This window comes from Mustela lutreola, chromosome 9, assembly GCF_030435805.1.
Source record: "Mustela lutreola isolate mMusLut2 chromosome 9, mMusLut2.pri, whole genome shotgun sequence".
In the NCBI taxonomy this organism is placed as follows: domain Eukaryota; kingdom Metazoa; phylum Chordata; class Mammalia; order Carnivora; family Mustelidae; genus Mustela; species Mustela lutreola.
This window is the reverse complement of record NC_081298.1, coordinates 70,703,111-70,725,460: the sequence shown is the minus strand read 5'-3', so window position 1 is coordinate 70,725,460 and position 22,350 is coordinate 70,703,111. Positions and strand designations below refer to the sequence as shown.

The following is a 22,350-nucleotide window of genomic DNA, read 5'->3' as shown; positions in this document are numbered from 1 at the left end:
AGGTAATACTGCACAAAGAACGTGTGTGTGTGTGTTACCTACAATAACTACTCTCAGACTGCCATTATGAGCTCCACACATAGTGGCCAATTCTTAATTCCTCATTCATGGAATTCACACTGGACTTGGCAGAGAAAATTTTGTCTCTCTTATAGCACATCTCAGCAGATGTCATTTTACTCTCATACATTATTAATGTTTTAATTCTGTTTTTCATCATTTCTGATCTCCACCTGAGCATCTTGAATATGTTTGTCCTCGCCTTTACTGAGTATTCCTGGAATTTTTACAGCTACAAACAGTTAAATAATAGGGAGAGATAGGAACACAAAAATCCCTCAACACATTGTTCAGTGTCTTTTTTCCCCCTTAATGGCTTTGCAAGGCTCCTAATTACCACCAAATGGTGACATTTTAAGCACAATTGAATGATGGTTGAAGTAGGTCTTTTTAATAGTGGTGTTTAGGACAGTTCGAAACTCAGGGCAGTCTAAAATGGTGTTTCAAAGTACTTATTGAGTACTAGAGAGGACAATGGTAGGGGAGGTGGGAGGAAGAGAAAAAATACTGAGGCATTGTCTGTCCTCAAGAATATTATCTCCTGGGCACCTGGGTGGCTTGTTGGTTAAGCATCTGCCTTCAGCTCAGGTCATGATCCTAGGGTCCTGGGATCGAGCCCCATGCCTGGCTCCCTCCTTAGTGGGGAGCCTACTTCTCCCTCCCCTTCTGTCTCTCCCCCAGCTTGTGCTCTCTTTCTTTCTCTGTTGCTCACTCTCTCTCAATTAAATACATAAAGTCTTTAAAAAAGGATGTTCTCCTTCCTTTTACTAGAAAGACCACCAAACCACATGAAACATTTCAAAAAGTCATAAGATTAATGATAGTTCTTCTAGAAGAGAAAAAAGTCAGATATTGGAGCATGTTGTGGAGAATTTGAATGGTGGCGGAAATTTTTGGTTTATTTCAAATTAGGATGTTTACCACAAAACTATTTCTTACAAAAGCTAGGAAGAATACTATAGGCTTATAATATGCGTCAGCCAGCTTGGAAGGAACATATTAAACAAAACTGTAGTAAATTCTAGCATCAAAATCAAGATGCTTATTAGAGGTGTATATGTGGTAGTGGTTATTATCTTTGATAAGGCTTTAGTTCACGTGAATTTGGAAACTGCAAAGGAATCAGGTCTTGAAGAATATATGATAAAAAGCTTCAAATAGGATAGAGTCCACACAGCGGGCTCATCCCCTCATAAACCACTATCCTCATCCTACAGCATGAAGCTCCCTGTTTACTTGCCCTACCTAGGCTGCAGCGATTTTCATAGTAGGTGGAGCAGACTTAAACCCGGGGCTTTGTGAGTTGATTCTTTTTTAAAAGAACACCACCAAGAGAAACCTAACAAGGAATAAGGCATACAGCAGACAAAATGAAGAGATCACTCTGTAAATTGAAGAAGACTCTCAGTAGGCTATCTTCCTTCTTATTCAACTGATTGCTGTGGGCTTTATGCATACTCTGAACTAGATGAAAGAGACATGCAATTGAAAACAAATAAAAAATCAGTTGAAGATGTTGAAAAGGCTGGATACATAGAGAAATTGGCAGAACCCAGAGTTGCCTCCAGATTCCCTCTCCTCTTCTCTCCCTCGGTTCACTCCTCTTTATCATCATATTGTGTACATGTCTATCCTATCCACTGGATTTTAAGTTCCGTGGAATGGAAGGAGTATGTCTTACTGCTCTTTATCTTTTGGTTCTATTCATTAACTATTTCATCCTTCTATCCCACTCATTCATTCATTCATTCGTTCACTCTGTGTTAGTAAGTGCTTAGTACATTTTAGAAGCTTGGGATACACCAGTGAACAAAACAGATGAGGATGAAAGACAGATAATGGTGATACATAGGAATAAATAAATTATATAGTATTAGGGAAATTGATAAGATTTATGGGAAAAAGAGAAAATGAGCACAGAGTAGGTAGGGTTGGACGTGGGGGCGCGCACGTTGAATTTCAGTATTAACAGTGGTGATCAGAGTATGCTTCACAGAGAAGGTGGTAACTGAGCCAAGACTGAAAGGAAGTGAGAGAGTGAGCCAAGCAGAGAAGTGGAGAAGAAAGCACTTCAGACAGAAGGAAGAGCTAGGGTATAGACCCCAGAACAGAAGCATCCGTGGTATGTTTGAGGAACAAAACGGTGGCGACTGAGCTGAAACAGACTGAGCCTGGAAGTCAAGGATCACAGGGAGCCAGATTGCATACAGCCATGTGGGTCATCATAAAAGATTTGGCTTTTACCTTGAGATGAGAGCCACTGCAGGAGGGATGAGATGCCTTATGTTTTAAATGGGTCATTCTGGCTGCTGTGTTGACAAAAATTGTGCAAATTTATGTCAAAATATAAAGCAAAGAGCACCAGAACTAAAAGAAAGAAAAATCAAAGCTGAGTCTATATACTTGTCAGGCAAGGAAACACACCAGTGAAAAAATTCACTGAGTAAATAATTCATGAAGTAGGAAAAGCCAGAATTATTTAAGTGCTAGAGAGTGGGAAGGGGGTTCGAGGTGGCTGGGTTAATCCAGAAACCAGGACTCTGGGTAGGAAAGAACAGCATTGGATAAAACAAGGCCCTTTGTTTCCTGGACAGGAACAGGTCTATGGTCAGGTCTAATAAGGGTCTGGTCTAGGGGTCACTCAAAGTTCACAGTCCTTTATCAGCTTTATCAGTTGGCTTGAACCCATTGAAGTATAACACAGCTCCATCAGGCAGGTGCTGCAAGTGGAAACTTCTCATTATAAAAGTGGTTGGAAACAGGGGAAACTGTTAACCAAGTTCTTGTAAAATTTCTGGCAAAAGATGGTGCGACTCATACCAGAGTGGGCTGTGAGAGTGGTAAGAAGTGGCTACATTCTAGATCTAACACAGAGATGAGTAAATAATAATGCTTAGTTTTATGGCCAATGCGACTGGATAGGTGGAGTCAACTCTGGAGATAGGAAAAGTTGTGGACAAAGCATGCTACGGGAGATCAGGAGTTTATGTGAGTTCAAGACGTCTGTGAGATGCCAGGGTGGGACCAGCAATAGACACAGCAAGGTCTGGCTGAGTGACTTAAAGTTGGGACTTGAAAGACTATAGAGTCCAATACCAAGAGACCACAGGCAGTCAATCAGGGAGCCAGGAAGGTAGTAGAGCCATGGGGACTTCCAACAGTGTTTTCTCCTCTTGGTCCCAAACTTTAAATATATTTTTATTAAATGTGAGTATTCTTGTAAGTGTCCTCAAATATTTTGTGAGTGAAATGGGACCATAAATCAATCAATGATCTTTGAAACTGTCACTGTGCCTTATATGGTGTTTTGAAAAAAATAAGTACTCTAGCTACCTCTGACAATCTCCTACTATGTGCCAGGCAGAGTCTGTATGTTTACAAACGTATCTTGCTTCATCTCCCCAAATTTATTAGGTATCCTTTTACAGAAAAAGAAAGTGAGGCCAGAGAAGTTGAGCAATTTGCCTATCATCACATAGCTAATAAAGGTAGCGCTGGGATTTAAGCCCAAATTCATCTGTGTTCCTTTTAACTCTGCTTCTAATAGTAGTTTACTAATCTGGTGAGAGAGCAAAGCAAGTAGAGATGAAGTCTCCCAATAGCCTATAGTTCCTGGCTTATATCAACAGTTTTCAAACTTGAGCATGTCCTAGAATCACTCAGGTGGCTCATTAAAACAGACTGCTGGGACTCACCCCCAAGTGATGCAGAGGATGCTGGTCTAGCACTTTGAGAACTGCTGGGTTAGCAGATTTTCCCTAATTTTGCCAGCTGAAGAGCCTGTCTCCACCTGCCAAAATGCCCAGACCTCTCTGATTCCTCAAACAGGAGAATGGAGGTCTGGAGCTAATCAGAAACTTCAGAAGGGTCCTTGGTGATCGTTTCTTGTTTTAACTCCTAGTTCTCTGCTTCCCAAGGCACTTGAGTGTTGGGGGAGAGGGAATAATGGGGTGATGGTGGCTCAACCCAGAGCGCTCAACATAGTTTATCAAGCTGTCTAGTAAGGCCCTCTTCCTTTATTATTATTCTCCCAGCAGTCTCCTTTTCCTTTCTGGGAAACAGATTTCCATTATTTCCCCTCTGGCTCCCAATGTCCTTAGATACAGGGAAGGTTCAGGTACAGTGGGCCCTAAAAACTTCTCCAACTATTGGGGAGAGGAGTGCTCATTAAGAACAAGATTAAAGCTTATAAATACACAGTTAGGTGGAAGGCCTTGGAAGGAACTTATGCAGAGGAGGAGCCCTAAAACTTAAGCTTCATTAGTTTCTTGGGAAATAGGCAGACATGTTTGATCAGAGTCCAATGTCTAAGCTCCAATTACAGACATATGCAAGTTATTTCCCATGTGGCTCTTGAGCCTCAGGCTAATCAGAGGATGTGGTTGATTCCTGTGTAAGAGAACCTGAACATTTCATAGTTGGAGAGACTTGTCTGCTCTAAACCTGGTAATGGGGGGAGGGTTGCCAATTCTGGGGCTGCACATTGGAAAGTACTCTTTGACCCAGCTAAGATACTCACTTTGCCTTGGGCTTGATTTCTTTAGTGAGTTAAAAGTCTTCCAGAAATCTTTCCTTACATATACAAATACAGAAAAATACACCTTAGATAATTATTCCTACATTACATCAAGAATAAAATTTGATTAATTTTAACACTAATATTCAGGAAAAGAAAATTATTTTTCAAAATCATTAAGTAAGTCTATAAAAATATATTAATTAATAAAAAACTTAAGTGCTTGCTTGACAAAGACTACTGCATAGGGCAGCACTTTGAGTTCCTTTTGTAAGCCTTTCTGAAATTTTATTTTCCTTTGTAGTTTGTTTTCAGATGTATTGGGGTGGACGTAGCCTTAAAAATACACGGACTCAGGGGGCACCTGGGTGGCTCAGTGGGTTAAGCCTCTGCCTTCAGCTCAGGTCATGATCCCAGGGTCCTAGGATCGAGCCCCGCATCAGGCTCTCTGCTCAGCAGGGAGCCTGCTTCCTCCTCTCTCTCTCTCTCTCTGCCTGCTTCTCCACCTACTTGTGATCTCTCTCCCTGAATCGAATAAATGAATAAAATCTTAAAAAAAAAATACACGGACTCACTCAACCAATACTGCGAAGAATAAGCAAATGGAATTGGGGGCTCTGGAATTGGGGGAAGTTATCTAAGATAGTTACTAAGTTAAGGGACGTTATTAAGACAAATAATGAGGGACTCTCAAGGAACTTAAATTTTGTAGGGAAAATCCACGCCCACCAAGAACCGCCACCGAAGGTGGAAAGAGGCATGAGAAGGCTTCCTGAAGGCGCCTAAAGAAGGCGTTTGATTTGGGCCTTGCAGGAACTAACTGTAGAAAACGTCTTAAGAATTATTCCAAGACGGACAAAGCCAGCATGGCCACTGGGCACTTTCTAAAGAACAATCTGCCCTCCCCGTCCAGGGTCACTGCTGCTTTAAAAACACACTGCAATGGGATTTCCCGCAGCAAAGCAGGCACAATTCCAAGAGCAAGATGATTCCATTAAGCGCTGGGTAGTGTGTCATGAAGATACAACGATGAATGGAGCGGGTTCAGTCCTAAACGAAGCGCCACCAGGAACTGAATCAGGCCAGGAGTATTCTGAGGCGACCCGAAAGGCGGAGGGGGACCAGGAGGAGTCACTGGAATGGATTTTCCGCGCTGGGCCTCGAGGTCCGGATGCGCACTCAGTCCTCTGGAAGGCTCTCGCATTGCAGTACCGGAGACGCAAGGGGTTAGTTCCCGCGTTGGAGCAGCAGGCGAGCCTCCCCCAGTACCCTGCAGTTCCTCCCAGCCCCGCCCACACCCCAAGGCGGCTGCGCGGCAAGGCCCCCTTGTCTCCACGCGATTGCCGTCATTGCCTCTGAGAAGCGTGACCCGCCATCATAAGTCCTGGCGGCTGGTCCCGGGCCTGCTTCCCTCCTCCTCCTCCGCGGGCAGCGGTGACAGGTTGGGGTTGTACTGCCCGTGTCCCGTCCGGCAGGTGAAGCCGTGGGCATCCGAGAGCGGGACAAGAAATTCGGGCCCACCGACTCCGGAGCAGACTGACTGACCTGCCGGCCCCCTAGGTGACGGCACGACGGGGGCGGTGCCCAGGACCGCGCCCCGCCCCTCGCAAGCCAGCGCCCAGAGCCCGCGGCCCGTGCCCGTTTCCAGTATGGCCGCCCGCCGTGCTTGACCCGTGGCCTCTCCGCTTCGACTCTCCGTAGGCGATGCCGAGGCCGAGGCCGTGACTGACACTCTTGCTCACACGCACCCACGGACCCAGACCCACGCCCGGAGCCCGAGCCCTGGGCCCGGAACCGCCCTCGCCCCCGGCGCCGCGGCCAGAGCCCGGACCACGGCTCCCGCGCCGCCCCTGCCGCCGCCTCGCCGAGAAGGGCCGCGCCGGACCTCGAGCGCGGCGGCCCCCGGCCGGCAGGGATGGGGAAGCGGGCTGGAGGAGGAGCAGCAGGAGCCGCCGCCGCCTCCACGTCCGCAGGGGCCGGTGTGGAGCCCGCGGCCAGCCGCGGCGGGAGCCCGAGGAGCGCGGCCGCCGGCCTACTGGGAGCGCTGCACCTGGTGATGACCCTCGTAGTGGCCGCGGCGCGGGCCGAGAAAGAAGGTGGGTGTCAGCCGGCCGGCATCTCCCAGGCCCGGCCCCGCGGCTGTCAGCGCGCCCTCGCGGAGGCGGCCGCGGGGCTGCGATCGGGGAGGAAGGGCTGCGGCTCGGGGCTCGGAGGGCGGCCGAGCGCGCAGCTCCGTCCGGCGCGAAGTTGCTCGGTCGAGTCCCGTCCCGAGCCAGGAACTTGCAGTTCGGATGCCAACTCGCGGCGTTGGCTGCACGGAGTTGCTCTTGTTCTCCGTGATTCCTTCCCCTTGTCTTTCCTCTTGACTCCTGTCAGTGTCATTTCAAAACTTCATGAGTTCTCGTATCTTCTTGCCACTTGGCCCACTGTGTAGGAGGGGCATATTTTTAGACTTGATTGCTGTTAATAGTCACATTTTAGGACCCTCCCCCCCCCTTTGGTTGTGATTTTAATAACGGCGGGCACACCGAAAATGTCGTAGTGAAAATAGCAAGACTGGTGGAAAGGTTCAAAACATAGCTTACCGAAATTTCACTTTGAATTTGTTCAGACATTTCTTGGAGAGGAATCTTGTTTCTTCATCTCCCCTCTCCTTTATCCCTTTGCCGTGTTGATTGTTTAACCACCAATTCGGTGTATGTAACACAATTCTGTTTAGTTCTCTAGTAAGTCTGTTTACATTTTTAAGATTGAGTGTCATCTTTAATGTGGAAGAGTTTAAAAACGAATACCGTTTCTAGTTTGCAAAACTTTATCTGTAATTAGGTTAAGGGCTGATCCCTATTTTTAAAAAGCTCGTTAGTATCGAATGACTGTAGAACTGGTAGTTCTACAGGGTTAAAAATTATTTTGTAACCTAGAGGACCAAATCTGTAGTTGTGTTGGCACTACTTGGTTTTGAGCCTAGAGGAAATGAGTGGTCACAGACCTTTCACAAAGAAATCACTAAAAGTGAGTGGTTTTTAAAAAGCTTAGCAAAACTTGTTAGTTTAGCTTCCACTTCCCACTGTACTGCTACGACAAGAAACTAATGTCTTGCCACAGTAACTTTCGGGTTGGTGTTCTGCTTTATGACTGTCACTTGTTACCTATGTTGAAGGCAGTAGCTAAATGCAAACCAAATTAATGTTAAAGTACAAATATGTCTCTCTCTACTGTTATTTATTTTTGTTCAAAACATTACATTCTCTCATTTAACTCTGTAAGCAACCTTAGTTTGGGTTAATGTAGGTGGAAATTATTCAGAGAATTGCCATCCATTGGAAGAATTAATTGACAGAGGCAAGATTATTTCCAGAATAAAATATTGCTGTTTTAGGAGTAGTCAGGCCTGTTATTGTCATAGTTCATTGATTGGTTACAGATCTGCAGTTAGATTATTGTTACTGTTGTGCGTCTCTGGTGTGCAGTATGGTCTGGCGTGTAGTTGGTGTCCAATAAAGCTAAAACAGTACAATAACTTAATGGGCATGTCTCCTTTTGTTTCAAATAGTCCTTGGCAGGTATTGTGTCCTTGCTTTTTATGTTCTTTTGCTTACTTTGTACAGTGCCACGCACACAGTAGGGATTTAACATTTGTTTGCGTGAATGATTATCTTCATGGGCCATTAGCACAGGGAAATAAAATAATGATTGAGTCTCGTAAAACATTAAGGTTATATTATCCTTCTGCTGCTTTTTCCTCCCACAGCCATATATATGCTAATTTCCTGTGTATAGTTAACAAATCCCTTGTTTGTGAAATATCAGCCTAAATTATATTTGTTAATTTCCTATTTGTTTAGTTTATAAGTTTTAGTGAACGTCTCTAATACCGATAAGTCTAAGGCTCAGATGAGGAGAATTTCTTGCCACTGTGTGAAGTCTGAAAAGATGTGGCTGACTAGTGGTCCTGGCAGAATCAAACACCTTTTGTGGTGTTTGGAGACGTGGTGTCTTTAAGAACGGTTTCAGTGTACAGACAAGCTAGTCAAGATATTGACGATAATTATACTGATTTAGAACATAAGCCTCTACCCATCATATATGAAATCTGGTTCTAATCAAATCTTCTGTGGAGGTTGCTCCAAAATTGGCCTATGCTTTGAGCCTTCTTGCTGATCAAACTATAGTATTGTTTTTGTTGGAGTTCAGTAGAAGAAATGAGATAGATTTTTACATGATTGTGATACCATGAGTTTGGCACCTGATGGGTCGCAAATAACAGCATTTGCCCTAAAAACGTGCTGTTTAGTTTTTTCAGGAAGCCTGGGCAGATTTGTGAAGGTAGTTGAGTTCACTTTGTCAATTTATACCTTGAGGAATTTTTGTGTTTTAGTAGTATAAACTAGTATTTCAAAGTTAAGATTTTCCTGCAATATTAATGATGGTTCTTTGGGTATTTTGTATTTTATATATTTTCCCTCAGTTGCAGCAGAATTTCACTAGAAAATCTTCACAACAGAATAAAACTCATTGTCTCTTGAAGAAAAACAGCAGAAATAGCTAAGTGCATTATCTAATGCAGTTTTTTATGTTTGGACTAGATGTTAATTTCCTTAAGTCAGAAGTGTGAGCCTATTCCTTGTCTTAACATCCTGAGTGTTTTAACATTCCTGTATCTTAACATCAAATTTTACTGATCAGTGGGAGTGTATAATTACTTCAGAGAAAAGGGACCTTTAAGAATGTTTTGGCTGTGCTCTGCAGTTTGTAAGGATTTTGAAAGACTTGGGAGAGGAGGAAGTTACTATGATTACTACAGAGAACTCACTTATTCTGGGTTGGTGTCAAAATATTCTTTGAAGCGAAGATCTAGATGTTGAGAATAGTGGAAATTGATCTTTATAGTGAAAATATGTGTATGTGTGTTAAACATACAATTCTTAGTAGTATTTTGATTTTTTAAAATGATTTTTATTGATTTGAGAAAGAAATTGGAACAGAGGGAGAGGGGCAAGCAGACTCCATGCTGAGCACTAAGCTCAGTGCAGGACTCAATTACATGACCCTCAGTGGAAACCAAGGGTCGAATGCCTAACCAACTGAGCTACCCAGGCACCCCAGTAGTATTTTGATTTATTAATCTGCCCATTGTAGCCAGCAAAGAAGAGCTTTTTAAAAATGCATCTTATATCAGGTAATAAAGTTTCACTGTCAAATGGGTTTTTGGAAGGCATGGTTATCTTTTATTATAAATAAAAAGCTGCATTTTATGTATCTAGTAGATATAAACTTGGACAGATTTTCAGGAATATGGTTGTTTGAGTCTGTGATAAATTTCAGTGTCACATATATTCATTGTCTATTAATGGCAAGGCAAAGTTTGATAATCTTTATTAGGACTTTTTTTTTTTACAGATTTTATTTATTTGTCAGAGAGAGAGCTACCACAAGCAAGGGGAGTGGTAGGGAGAGGGAGAAGCAGGCTCTGCACTGAGCAGGGAGCCCAACGTGGGACTCTATCCCAAGACCCTGGGATCATGACCTGAGTTGAAGGCAGATGCTTAACCAATTGAGCTACCCAGATGTCCCAAGGACCTTTAAATTTTTTTTGCTGGATGTATTAGTTTTATGTAGAAATTTTTGTTTTTAAGTTTGTATTTCTGACAGACATAGGAGGAGGGTCCAAAAGTATTTTATCTATAAAACATATGAACAAAATACTTAGTAATAAAGGTCAGAAGAGATGAAGATGTGATTAGGGAATTTGTCTTAGGATGGTAGAATTGATTAGGAGTGGTATTTTTTTTCTAATCAAATTATTACTTTTTAATGTAAAAATATTTTTAGAACTGTTTTTCTTAAGAGTGAGTTGTTCTAATCTTTTGTATGGTGGTAGAATGGCTATTCTTTAAAGCCCAGTGAGTAGAATATTACTTTGTTAACAGTGCTTCACTAATGAACTTTTGTTGGCTTACTTTTACTAAAAGCTGTTTGCTACTGCCAGAAGCTGTGGAATCCTGTAGTTGGAAAAAATGTATCCTCTCTTTCTCTTGTTAATGACTATTTTCCTTCTCTTTATAATCCTTTCAGTGGGTCCTCATAGACACTTGCCAAGAAGATCAGCTTTGAGAGTAGATGTAAAATCATCTAATTTGTTATCATCCGGAGTAGTAATAAGCCAGACTACTCATGGGGGAAAATTAAATCATTGCTGAGTCTTTGATATTTTAGAATCTCTTTTTCATCTGCATGTGGCTTGAGCTTTCTGACCAGCCTTGGCAGATGGAGAGGCCATTTTTCTATGGCTGAATTTTTCCTATCTGTTTTAAGCAGCATCAGACACTGTTGATAGCTGCTTCTTGGAACTTTTCCCCGTTCATTTCCAGGACTTTGTAGTTCTTGGTTATCATTCTGCCTTAGTCCTCGGTCACTGCTTTCCCGTTGCCTACGGGATGTCTTCCCTCATACGTGTGTCCAGCCACCAGCATGCACTGCACATGTCCAGGGCAGAATAATCACACCATCTCTGGTTTCCCAGTTTTACTAATGCTGTGATTGTTCTTTCTGCCACATTGGTCTTGTTTTTGACCCTTAGCAAGTGATGTCAATGTCCGTTCCCCTTCTTAGTCAGCTCTCCCATGACCTACAGCCAGAGGCATTGTGGTGGGCTCTCACCTCTGGACTTTCTCCATTTCTGTTCACATTGGCTTTGTTATTCATTCTGAACATTTAGCAACTTAAATTATTTTATGGGTGACATTTCTTCACCTAGACCAGAATTTTTGAACCTCTGTCAACTGCTATGTATTCGGTTTTAAATGAAGGTTTATCTGAAATGACCTTGTCTTTCCACTTTTACCTGAGACTGGGCTGAGAGTCAAGAGTACAGGTGAAACTTGGACCTTGGTCGCTGGTGTCATTAGGAATTCTGCTTAATTGGACATAGGGTGACACTACTTTTTTCTTCCCTGCATGTTGTTTTTCCTTATAACTGAGCAATATACACTTACGTAAATCACACATTTGTAACTTTTGGATTTTAAGGTTTCAGATTCTTACATACCCCAATCTATAAAACAGGCACAGAGAAATTAAGTAGTATTCTCGAAGGTAACAGAGTTCGTAGGTAGTTGAGCCAGGTTTCCATCCAAAGCTGTCTGTTCCTAGACCAAATATATAATCCTGGATGAGTACTTAGGGTAGGAGATTCTGATGTATACCAGTTGGATAAAGAACAGAACTGCCAGTTCCTGCAGAGGCAATGTATTCAGTATTCCAGTGAAGTGTACTTTTTTTTTTTTATAACAACTTTAGACATCTGTATCATCCATATTGTTAACCATTAAAATGATTACAGGCCATTCTGGATCATGTACATTAAAAAAAAAAAAGATTTTATTTATTTGACAGAGGGAGACACATCGATAGAGGAAACACAAGCGGGGGTGGGGGGGAGGTGGTGGGAGAGGGAGAAGGGCGTTCCTGCTGAGCAGGGAGCCTGGTGTGGGGGCTTGATCCCAGGACCCTGGGATCATGACCTGAGCCAAAGGCAGATAGATGCTTAATGACTGAGCCACCCAGGCACCCCATTCATGTACATTTGTAAAAGGAAACCCAGTGGATAATCTTGGGAACAGATACTTGGTAGCGAAAGCTACTGATTCTGTTCTCAGTGATTTAAGTACCTGATATATTCTTAGGTCAAGATTAAGACTAAATTTTGTGAATAATCCTTAGTTCTAGATTGGTATGATAGGTTAATCTAGACATGTGGGATAGTCTCAGAAATTAGCCCTGATTAAAAGGAACTAGAATTAATCCAAAGGTTGGAAGTGGCATTGGCTTTTGACAATGGGGAAATCTCTGAGACTTCTGTTAGAGGTCCAGGAGCTCCCAAAGATGTTCATTTCTAGTGCTTTGTTCATTCTTATGAAGGTATTTTTGGGTTACGTGGTTTCATTTATAGTACTAAATCAATTTTCTTTCATTCCTGTGAGATTGCCTTAGAAAGATTTTTAGAAAGCCATAACTCTTAGTGTGATTCATTTTGTTACATTTAACACTTAGAACAAAGGTCTGAAAAATGCCTAAGGCCTAAGAGGATCCTTGACATGTCTGTCACAATCAAGTGTCAAACCTGCTTTGTTTCTATTTAATTGTAAGAAAACACATAACATAAAATTTACCATCTTAACCATCTTAAGAATACAGTTCAGTAGTATTAAGTATACTCATATTGTGGAATAGGTCTCCAGAACTATCTATCCATATCCACTGAACAGTAGCTCCCCATCCCTCTCCCCTGCTCCTGCTCCATCATTCTACTTTGTTTTGATGAACTTGGCTATTTTAGATACCTCATGTAAGTGGTATCATGCAGATACCAAGAGTGAATACCTTTTTGTGACTGGCTTATTTCACTTAGCATAATGTCCTGAAGGTTCATCATATTGTAGCATGTGACAGGATTTCTTTCCTTTTTGAGGCTCAATAATATTCTCCTATACTTATAGACCATTTTTTTCCATTTCATTTATCCATTTACCTGTCAATGGACGTTTGGATTGCTTTTGCTGCTTGAAAGCTTTTGTCAATAATTCTGCTGTGGACATGGGTGTGCCTTTGAATCCTGCTTGTAATTCTTTTGGGATATATACCACAAGTGGGATTACTGGGTCATATGGTAGTTCTGTTTTTAATTATTTAAACAACTGCCATACTGTTTGGGTTGGTTGCAATTTTACTCTTTTGATTGTAACCTTTGATACATAGAAGTTTTTAAGTCTGATGTTCCATTTGTCTACTTTTGCTTTTGCTGCCTGTACTTTTAATGTCCTACTGAGGAGACATTGACAAGTCCAATGTCATGAAGCTTTTCCCATTTTCTCTAGGAATTTTAGTTTTTAGATCTTTCTGTTCTTTAGTCTGTTTACAGTTCATTTTTGTATAAGATGTATGATGAGTGTCCACATTCATTCTTTTGCATGTGAATACCCTGTTTCCCCAGCACCATTTGTTGAAGAGATGTCCTTTCTCCAGTGAGTGGTCTTGGAAACCTTGCATGATGGTCATGTGACTATATATGAGAATTTATTTCTGGGCTCTGTTCAATTCGTCTATTTCTTTCTTTCTTTCTTTCTTTCTTTTTTTAATTTGTCAGAGATCACAAGTAGGCAGAGAGAGGGGGAAGCAGGTTCCCTGCTGAGCAGAGAGCCTGATGCAGGGCTCCATCCCAGAACCCGGGGACCATGACCTGAGCTGAAGGCAAAGGCTTTAAACCACTGAGCCACCGAGGCGCCGGTCTATTTGTTTCTTTATGCAGTTACCACACTTTCCATTACTGTAGCTTTGTTACATGTTTCAAAATCAAGGAATGTAAGTCCTCAGAGTTTGTTTTGGCTGTTTTGGATCCCTTGAAATCCCATATGGATTTTAGGATGGCTTTTTCTGTTTATGCAAAAAAATGCTCTTGTTTTGATAGGGATTGCATGGAATCTTGAAATTGCTTTGGATAGTTTGGATATCTAAATAGTATTAAGTCTTCTAGTTTCTGAACATGGGATGTCTTTCCATTTATTTGTGTTGTCTATAATTTTCTTTCAGCAGCGTTTTGTAGTTTTCGATGTGTACAAGCCTTCCTCCCCTTGGTTATTATATTTATTCTTAGGTATTTTATTTTTATGTTACTATAAATCAAACTTGCATTTTTGAACAAATTATTTCAATTATTGTGTGACTACATGTTGTAAATTTGTAGTGTTTGAGAAAAGAAACATGCTCTGTATTTGAAACAAAAAATTCTACATGCTTAAAGTATTTCCTTAGATTGCTTACCTATAAATCGAAATGTATTTTAAGTCATCCTAAGTTCTAAGAAATTTGTGACTATTTTCTAAATCAGTTATGATTGCAAAATGTTATGACAGTCTAACTTTGGTTCTTAGCTAATTATTTTTATTTAGTTATAGTATTACATTTGGATCAAAACATGTAATAGTGAAAAACTGTTGCAGCAGTCAAGTTTGAGAAATAGGCTAAGACAACCCTACTGCTACAAATTAATTAGCAGTTAGTATCCAGGGTATGGCAAGGGCCCTACCTGGATTTTCTTTTTTTGAGAATGGTTAAATTGGAAGCAGAAGATTTTCTAAGGAATTATTTATAGTAGAAAGGTGCTGTCTAGATCTTAAGCGTATCTCAAAGCTCTTTGTAAGTAAAGTTTGTCATTCCAGAAGTTTTTTAGTAGAGCAGTGCATAAGAGAGGGCAGTGTGTTGGGGTGCCTGGATGGCTCAGTGGGTTAGACCTCTGCCTTCAGCTCAGGTCATGATCTCAGGGTCCTGGGATCAAGGCCCGAATTGGGCTCTCTGCTCAGTAGGGAGCCTGCTTCCCCCTCTTTTTCTCTGCCTGTCTCTCTGCCTCCTTGTGATCTCTCTCTCTGTCTGTCAAATTAAAAAAAAAAAAAAAAAAAGGAGAGGGCAGTGGAACACTTTAACATTTTTCAGACTGGAACACTTTTAAAAATGCTTGGTGAATTGGTGACTTCATCTGAAGTATTGCTTCTTGATTTGCAAATAGGAAATGAAGTAGTAGATAGGACTACCACAAGTCAGTTTCTCTTTTCAGATCTTTCACATGTAGGGATGTAGGGGAGTTATTTCATATTTAAAGGTTTACCTCATGGTACTGGGGGCTTCTCTTGGGTTCTGTCTGGATGTGAAAAAAGGTTACTTGAGACTTATGTTGAGGAGAAGAAGATGTAAGAAGTTAGATTGAATTTTAATAGGATCTTAGAAATTCTTGTAAATAGAAAATTTCTGAGTATTGTCAATTCCTTCCCAACTGCATTTGGGTTTATTTGTGCTCATATAGGAGCGTGATCTTTTGGAGGTTAAGGACTGGGTCATGTTCTTCTTGGACCAAGCATTTTAAGTGTTTCAACAAATTCAGTCCTGTCTTGGTCAGAGAAGTAGTGAACCATAACCGATTAAAGATGAACCTGATTGAAGAAGAAGAGGTATTTCTGAAATGCTAGTATTTATACAAATTTGATTTTTCACCATTTGGGGAATATATTATGTTTGCAGTTATTGCCTATAACTGGTAATGCCTGTAATTACTTAATGATGATGGCTAATGTTTATCAAGTATTTTCACTGTGTTAATTGCTTTGCATACCTTATCTCATTTAATCCTCATATTAGCCCTGTGTGGGGTGCTCGTCCTTCTTTTTTAACTCTTCACATCTTTTCTTGGTTACAATTCCTCTGTGGTTGTCAGTACTCTTGGCAGGTGCTTGCTTGTGATAGTATAATACATGATTTTAATCTCCAATAAAATTAGACAGTATAATATATAGTAAGTCTTCCTAGGCATACAGTTTGGAGGTCAGTTTGAAAAAGTTTTTTTCACTTCCATAAAAAATTCATGTTCATTGTAAAAATGAAACAAGTTATAAAATATGGATGAGTAAATGGAGAACAGTTTCTGTCTATCAAGTATAAGGAACCAGGGCACCTGGGTGGCTCCATTGGTTGTGTCCAACTCTTGATTTTGGCAGGTGTAAGAAGTACCTCAAGTCCAGAGAGGAGAGGTCAAGAGCTCTAGCTGGTATTCTGAGATTCACAGAACCTCAGGAAATTCTGAGTGATCTAGGTAGTATTCTGCATATGGACCTCTGTCAAAATGTGTGTCAGTGAGGAAAGAATTCTGGGAACCACCATTCTGTGTATGGCAACGAGTTAGAGAACATATCAGAAGTGCTTTGGGAGTGACCTAAGTCAGTGAGAGAATTCACAGCCTTGCCTAGGACTCTTAAGAGGTAATAGTTGGGAAATGGAAATAGTGACTCACAGTGTGGCTCTGGGCTCTGGTCATCTTCTGCTTTCTGGCTGTATGACTTTGGTAAATATGATTTACCACTTTGTGTCTTAGTTTCATTACCCATAGAGTAAGGATGCTAAGAGCATCTTTCTCCTTGAGTTGTTACAAGGATTTACAGAGGTGGTGGGTGAAAAGCTCTTAGCACAGTGTCTGACACATTAAAAAAAATACTGGGAATACTATTATACATTTGCTAGCTGTTTGTAGTTCTTTTTTATTTTATTTGACAGATCACAAGTAGGCAGAGGCAGGCAGAGAGAGAGGAGGAAGCAGGCTTTCCGCTGAGCAGGGAGCCCAATTTGGGGCTCAATCCCAGGACTCTGGGATCATGATCTGAGCCGAAGGCAGAGGCTTAACCCACGGAGCCACCCAGACAACGCCCTACTGTTTATATTTCTTTTGTATTGTTTGATCCTGTCTTTTGTCAATTTTTCCATTGGGGTTTGGATTTTTCTTTTTTGACTTAAATGAACAGTTACGGATTTCATTTTTCCCATATTTTCATTTGCATTTAAATTTTTTACATTTCAATTTTCTTTTTATTATCAGTTTTAAAATTTATTGGCCAAATCTGTCACTCTTTTCTTTATGGTTTCTGCCTTTGTTGTTATGTGTAAAAAGCCCTATGCATAAAACATATTCAGTATTTTTTCTCTATAATTCTTTTTTTTTTTTAAGGTTTTATTTATTTATTTGTCAGATAGAGTGAGCACAGGCAGACATAGTGGCAGGCAGAGGCAGAGGGAGAAGCAGGTTCCCCGCTGAGCAAGGAGCCCGATGTAGGACTCCATCCCAGGACTCCACGACCATGACCTGAGCTGAAGGCAGCGGTCTAACTGACTGAGCCACCCAGGCATCCCTAATTCTATTTTTAAATGAAAATCTCTAATTCATCAGTCTGTTGATATCACGTAAGGAATCTGTTTTTCTCAAATGGTTAGTTGCCTTAATATCAGTTATTGAGTTAAACACAGTACATCCTTTTGCAAAGTCTGTCAACATATTTGGATGAATGACTTGATCTTCTGTTTTTTTCCTAACTGATGTGTATTTTTGTTTTCAATTTATATTAAGTATTACATCTTTGTCTTACTTTATTCATTTGTCCATTTTATTAGGTGGCTTGGCAGGTCATTCTCTCCCCCTAAATTGCTGTTCTTTGAAAAACACTATCTGTCTTGTCTTTATTCTCTACAAACCCTAAAATCATTTTGAAGAAAATGTAAAATTTCTATTTGCTTTTTTTAAAAAAAGAGTTTATTTATTTATTTGACAGAGAGCACAAGCAGGGGGAGCGGCAGAGGGAGATGGAGAAGCAGGCTCCCTGATGCCAGGCTTGATCCCAGGACCCTGGGATCATGACCTGAGCCAAAGGCAGTCACTTAACTGACTGTGCCACTCAAGTGCCCCTTTGTTTGCTTTTTGATTAGGATTGCATTTAAATATTAGACAAATTTGGAACTTGTGGACATCTTTTTAAATATTTTCTATTTTCCTTTCACACACACAAACACACACATTAAGTTGAACCATTTGAAATTGCCATTTTTCTAGGCTCCAAATGATTGAATAGCAGCTTATTAAATAATACTAATATGTACATTTACATTAATTTTTACATTGGCCAGAGTGTTCGAACACTTAAATAAAAATAGTGAAAAAGCAGGCCTTATCTTTTTCATCTTTATAGGGAAATACCTTCAGTGTCTCTTGTGAAATATGATGGTGGCAGTTGGTTGAAATTGGATGTTTTTGATAATAGAAAATTTCTTACATTTTTAAGAGTTTTAGTCTTAAGAATTAGTAGGGGGTAGATGTTAATGCTATATCAGGTGAACTTTTCTTAAGGTTTTTACTCTAAGCTATTGGTTTTGGCTATTTGCATCACAGCAGCAATTATCTTAACTCCTTCCCACTGAACTGGCACAGTGAATTAAACCATATCTCTGTTCCCTTTAGAAAGTCTGTCCATGATGCCAATTGAACTTGGGCTGTTAACTGCTAACAGGCCACTCTCACACATATTCACACATTTGTTCCCTCTAGCTGATGTGTACATTTTTATTTATGGTTTTTTTTTTTCTCTTTCTTTGTTTCTCCCTCTTTACCAAACTCTTTTAAAAGCTTTTAAAATATTTCAGATACTGCCAAAAAGTTATCAAAAGTAATAGCAGCAATAAATAGTAGTTTTAAGAATAACAAAAAATGTGCAGAATCTGAGGAAAACTTTAAAACATTTCTGAAGCCAGAGAAGTAGATTTGAATAGTGGAAAGACATTTCTTGTGCTTGGATAGGAGAACTCAACATCATAAAGATGTCTGTTCTCCCCAAGTTAACATTAATTTGGCACAGATGCAATTAAAAATATACCAACACAACTTTTTTATAGAGTTAGGAAAGTTGATGTTAAAGTTCATATGGAAAAATAAACATGTAGGAATGCTGGGAAACCCTGAAAAAGAGAAGTTATGAGGTGTGACTAGCACAAGCAGTTATTAAAACATACTGTAAAGCAATTATATACTTGCAAAATGTAAGGTATTGGTGTATGTATATAGACCAATAAGTGGAATAGAATAGAAATTCTGTAAACAGATCTTAAGTCTGTGTGGTTTATGCTACATACCTGCTTTCATTTGGGGAGTCTGGAATGTACGAGTAAGGGAGTGCCTATATGGCTGCCCCCCAATTAAAACCTTGTACCCTGTATTAATGTCCTATTGATGCTGTAGCAGATTACCACAGTTTTTAGTGTCCTAAAATAATGCAAATTTATTGCCTTATAGTTCTAAGGGGCAGAATTATAAAATCAGGATGTTGGCAGGTGTGTGTTCCTTGCAGATGTTTAAGTGGAGGATATTATCCCTCTCCTTTGTGAGCTTCTAGAGGCTGCCTGCATTTCTTGGCTCGTTGCCCTTTCCTCTTATTACTCCACTGTCTTGCTTAATTCATTCCAGCTTCTTTCATTGGCACATTGCCTTCTGATCCTCTAATCTGCCCCCCTCTTGTAAAGACCAATATAATTACATTGGACTCCTGTAGATAATCCAAGATGATCCCCCTGTCTCAAATCCTTAACTTAATCACATCCACAAAATGCCTTTTGCCATATAAAGTAACATTCCTAGATTCTGGGGATTGGGATGTGGACATCTTGAGGAGCCATCATTTAGCCTGTCAACAGCATTGATTGTGTGCTTGAGTTTCCCTGGTAGATAAGACACCAAAAGCACAAACAGTGAAAGGAAAAATAGGTAAATCGGACATCATCAAAATGAAAAAGTTTTGAGTTTCAAAGGGCAATGTCAAAAAAGTGAATAGGCAAAAATTTTTGTAAATTACATACCTGATGTGGAATATGTATCTAGAAAATGTAAAGAGCTCTTACAACTCAGTAGAAAAAAGACAACCCAATTAAAAATAGGTGAAGGATCTAAATAGGCATTTCCCCAAACAATAAGCGCATAAGAGATGGTCAGTGTCATTAGCCATCAGAGAAATACAAACCAAAACGAAGATGAAATACAGCTTCACACCCACCAAGACACTTAAAATAAAAGTGACAGATAATAACAAGTATTGGTGAAGATGTGAAGAAATTAAAATGTCATACATTGCTGCTGAGAATATAAAATGGTGCAGTTTTTTTGGAAAACAGGCTGGCAGCTCTTCAAAATGCTAAGTATAGAGTTACTGTATGTTCCAGCAGTTGTCTTGGGTATATGCCCAAAAGAAATGAAAACATATGTGCACACAAAAACTCATATAGGAATGTTCTTAGAAGTATTTTTCACAAAAGCCCAAAAGTAGAAATAACTCAAACGTCCCATCAACTCATGAATGAATAATAAAATAGAATATTATTCAGCCTCAGGTCATGATCCCAGGGTGCTGGGATCGAGTCCCGCATCAGGCTCTCTGCTCAGCAGGGAGCCTGCTTCCTCCCCTCTCTCTGCCTGCCTCTCTGCCTACTTGTGATCTCTGTCTGTCAAATAAATAAAAATCTTAAATATTATTCAGCCATAAAAGAAAGTATGGATGTGGGCTGTAATTACAAATGAACCTTCAAAATGTGCTTAGTGAATGAAGCCAGTCACAAAAGACCATGTATGATCACAAAAAAATGTCCAAAATAGATAGATCCTTAGAGCCAGAAAGTAGTTGAGTAGAGACAGAAAGCTTAGGACTGGGCGAGGAAGGAATGAGGAGTGGTTGCTAAAGGATTTGGGTTTTCTTTACTGGGGTGATGAAAATGTCCTGGAATTAGTGGTGATGATTGAACATCTCTGTGAATATACTAAAAACTGCACATTGTGTGTATTTTAAATGAGAAATTCCATAGTATGTGAATTATATCTCAATAAAGTTATTATTTAAAAAGTAAAAATTGACAAATGTCCTTTTTGTCTAAGGAAAAAAAACCAACCAAACAACAAATATGCTACCACTTCTCACCTACCTGACTGGCAAAAGTTTAAAAGCTTGATAACATCTCGGTGAGCCTGTGGAAAAGCACAACCTTGATGGTGGGAACACAAAATGGTATGGCCTTAATGGAATGAAATTCGGCACATTATCTGACACAACTACATACATGTTTAGTTTTTTAACCCGGCAATCCCAATCCTAGAAACTGACCCTGAAAGTACACATCTGACGTACAAATACATATGCACAAGGTTATTCATAATGTGATTGTTTGTAATTGAAAAATACTGAAAAACTGCCTAAATGTCCATATGTTGTTGAATAAATTATATTACATCCCGTAGTGGATTCTTATTATATACTTATAAAACAGAATGCACATCTCTGGAGTCTGTTATTCATGATTACCTGATACACTGCAGAATGAAAGCAGAAGAAAAAGCCAAAGAGAAAGGAAGGGAGGGAGAGAAGGAGAGAGAGATGAAATGAATATGTCTATGTTGTGTACAGAGTATGCTACCTTTAACAAATTTGGTTTTTGTTTTTTTTTTTAAAGATTTTATTTATTTATTTGACAGACAGATCACAAGTAGGCAGAGAGGCAGGCAGAGAGAGAGAGAGGAGGAGGAAGCAGGCTCTCTGCTCTGCAGAGCCCCGATGCGGGACTCGATCCTAGGACCCTGAGATCATGACCTGAGCCGCAGGCAGAGGCTTTAACCTACTGAGCCACCCAGGTGCCCAACAAATTTGGTTTTTATGTTTTGTTTGTATGTGTGATGTGTAGTTTTATAAATATATGTATAGATTTGTGTAACTACCGCCACAATCAGGATACAGAACAGTTGCATTACTCTCTTGTCTCTCTTAGTCCCCAAAACTCTCTTGTGCTTTGTCATTATAGTCACACACTCTGTCCACACTTCTAAACCCTGGCAAATGATGTGTTCTCCATCACTGTAGTTTTCTCTTTTTGAGAATGTGATGTAAATGAAATCCTATGGTATATATAGTTTTGAGACTATGATGTTGGGGTTTGTTTCCTTTATTTACCATAATGCTTTGAAATTCGTGCAACTTCTTATGTGTATCAACAGTTTATTCCTTTTAATTGCTGAGTAGCATTCCAGTGAGTGACTATTAAAGCTTCTGTGAACCTTTATGGACAAGTTTTTGTATGCACGTATGGTTTTTTTTCTCTTTCATAAATACCTACCAGTGGAAAGTCTGTATGATCCAGTGGGTGTATGTTTAACTTAGACTGCTAATTTGTTTTCCAAAATAGTTGTTCCACAGTGAAAAATGATAATGAGCATCTTTTCAGGTGCTTATTTGACATCCATATATCTTTTTTTGGTAAAGTGGCTCTTTTTTGCCCATGTCTATATTGCATTATTTGTTTTGTAATCGAGACTTGAGAATTAGAGAATTCCTTATATAGTCTGGCTCTGAGTCCTCTGGAGATACAAGTTTGCAGAGATT

At 40.1% G+C, this 22,350-nt stretch overlaps 1 protein-coding gene across 1 annotated transcript in view; it reads left to right on the top strand.

The window, feature by feature from the left end:
- The first annotated feature begins 5,973 nt into the window (after positions 1-5,973).
- Positions 5,974-22,350, top strand: part of TMEM131 (transmembrane protein 131) — a 214,486-nt gene continuing 198,109 nt past the window's right edge. Inside the window, exon 1 of the mRNA XM_059134680.1 lies at positions 5,974-6,672. Within this exon, the coding sequence (XP_058990663.1) occupies positions 6,492-6,672 (181 nt within the window). The 5' untranslated portion in view covers positions 5,974-6,491. The remainder of the gene's footprint in view (positions 6,673-22,350) is intronic.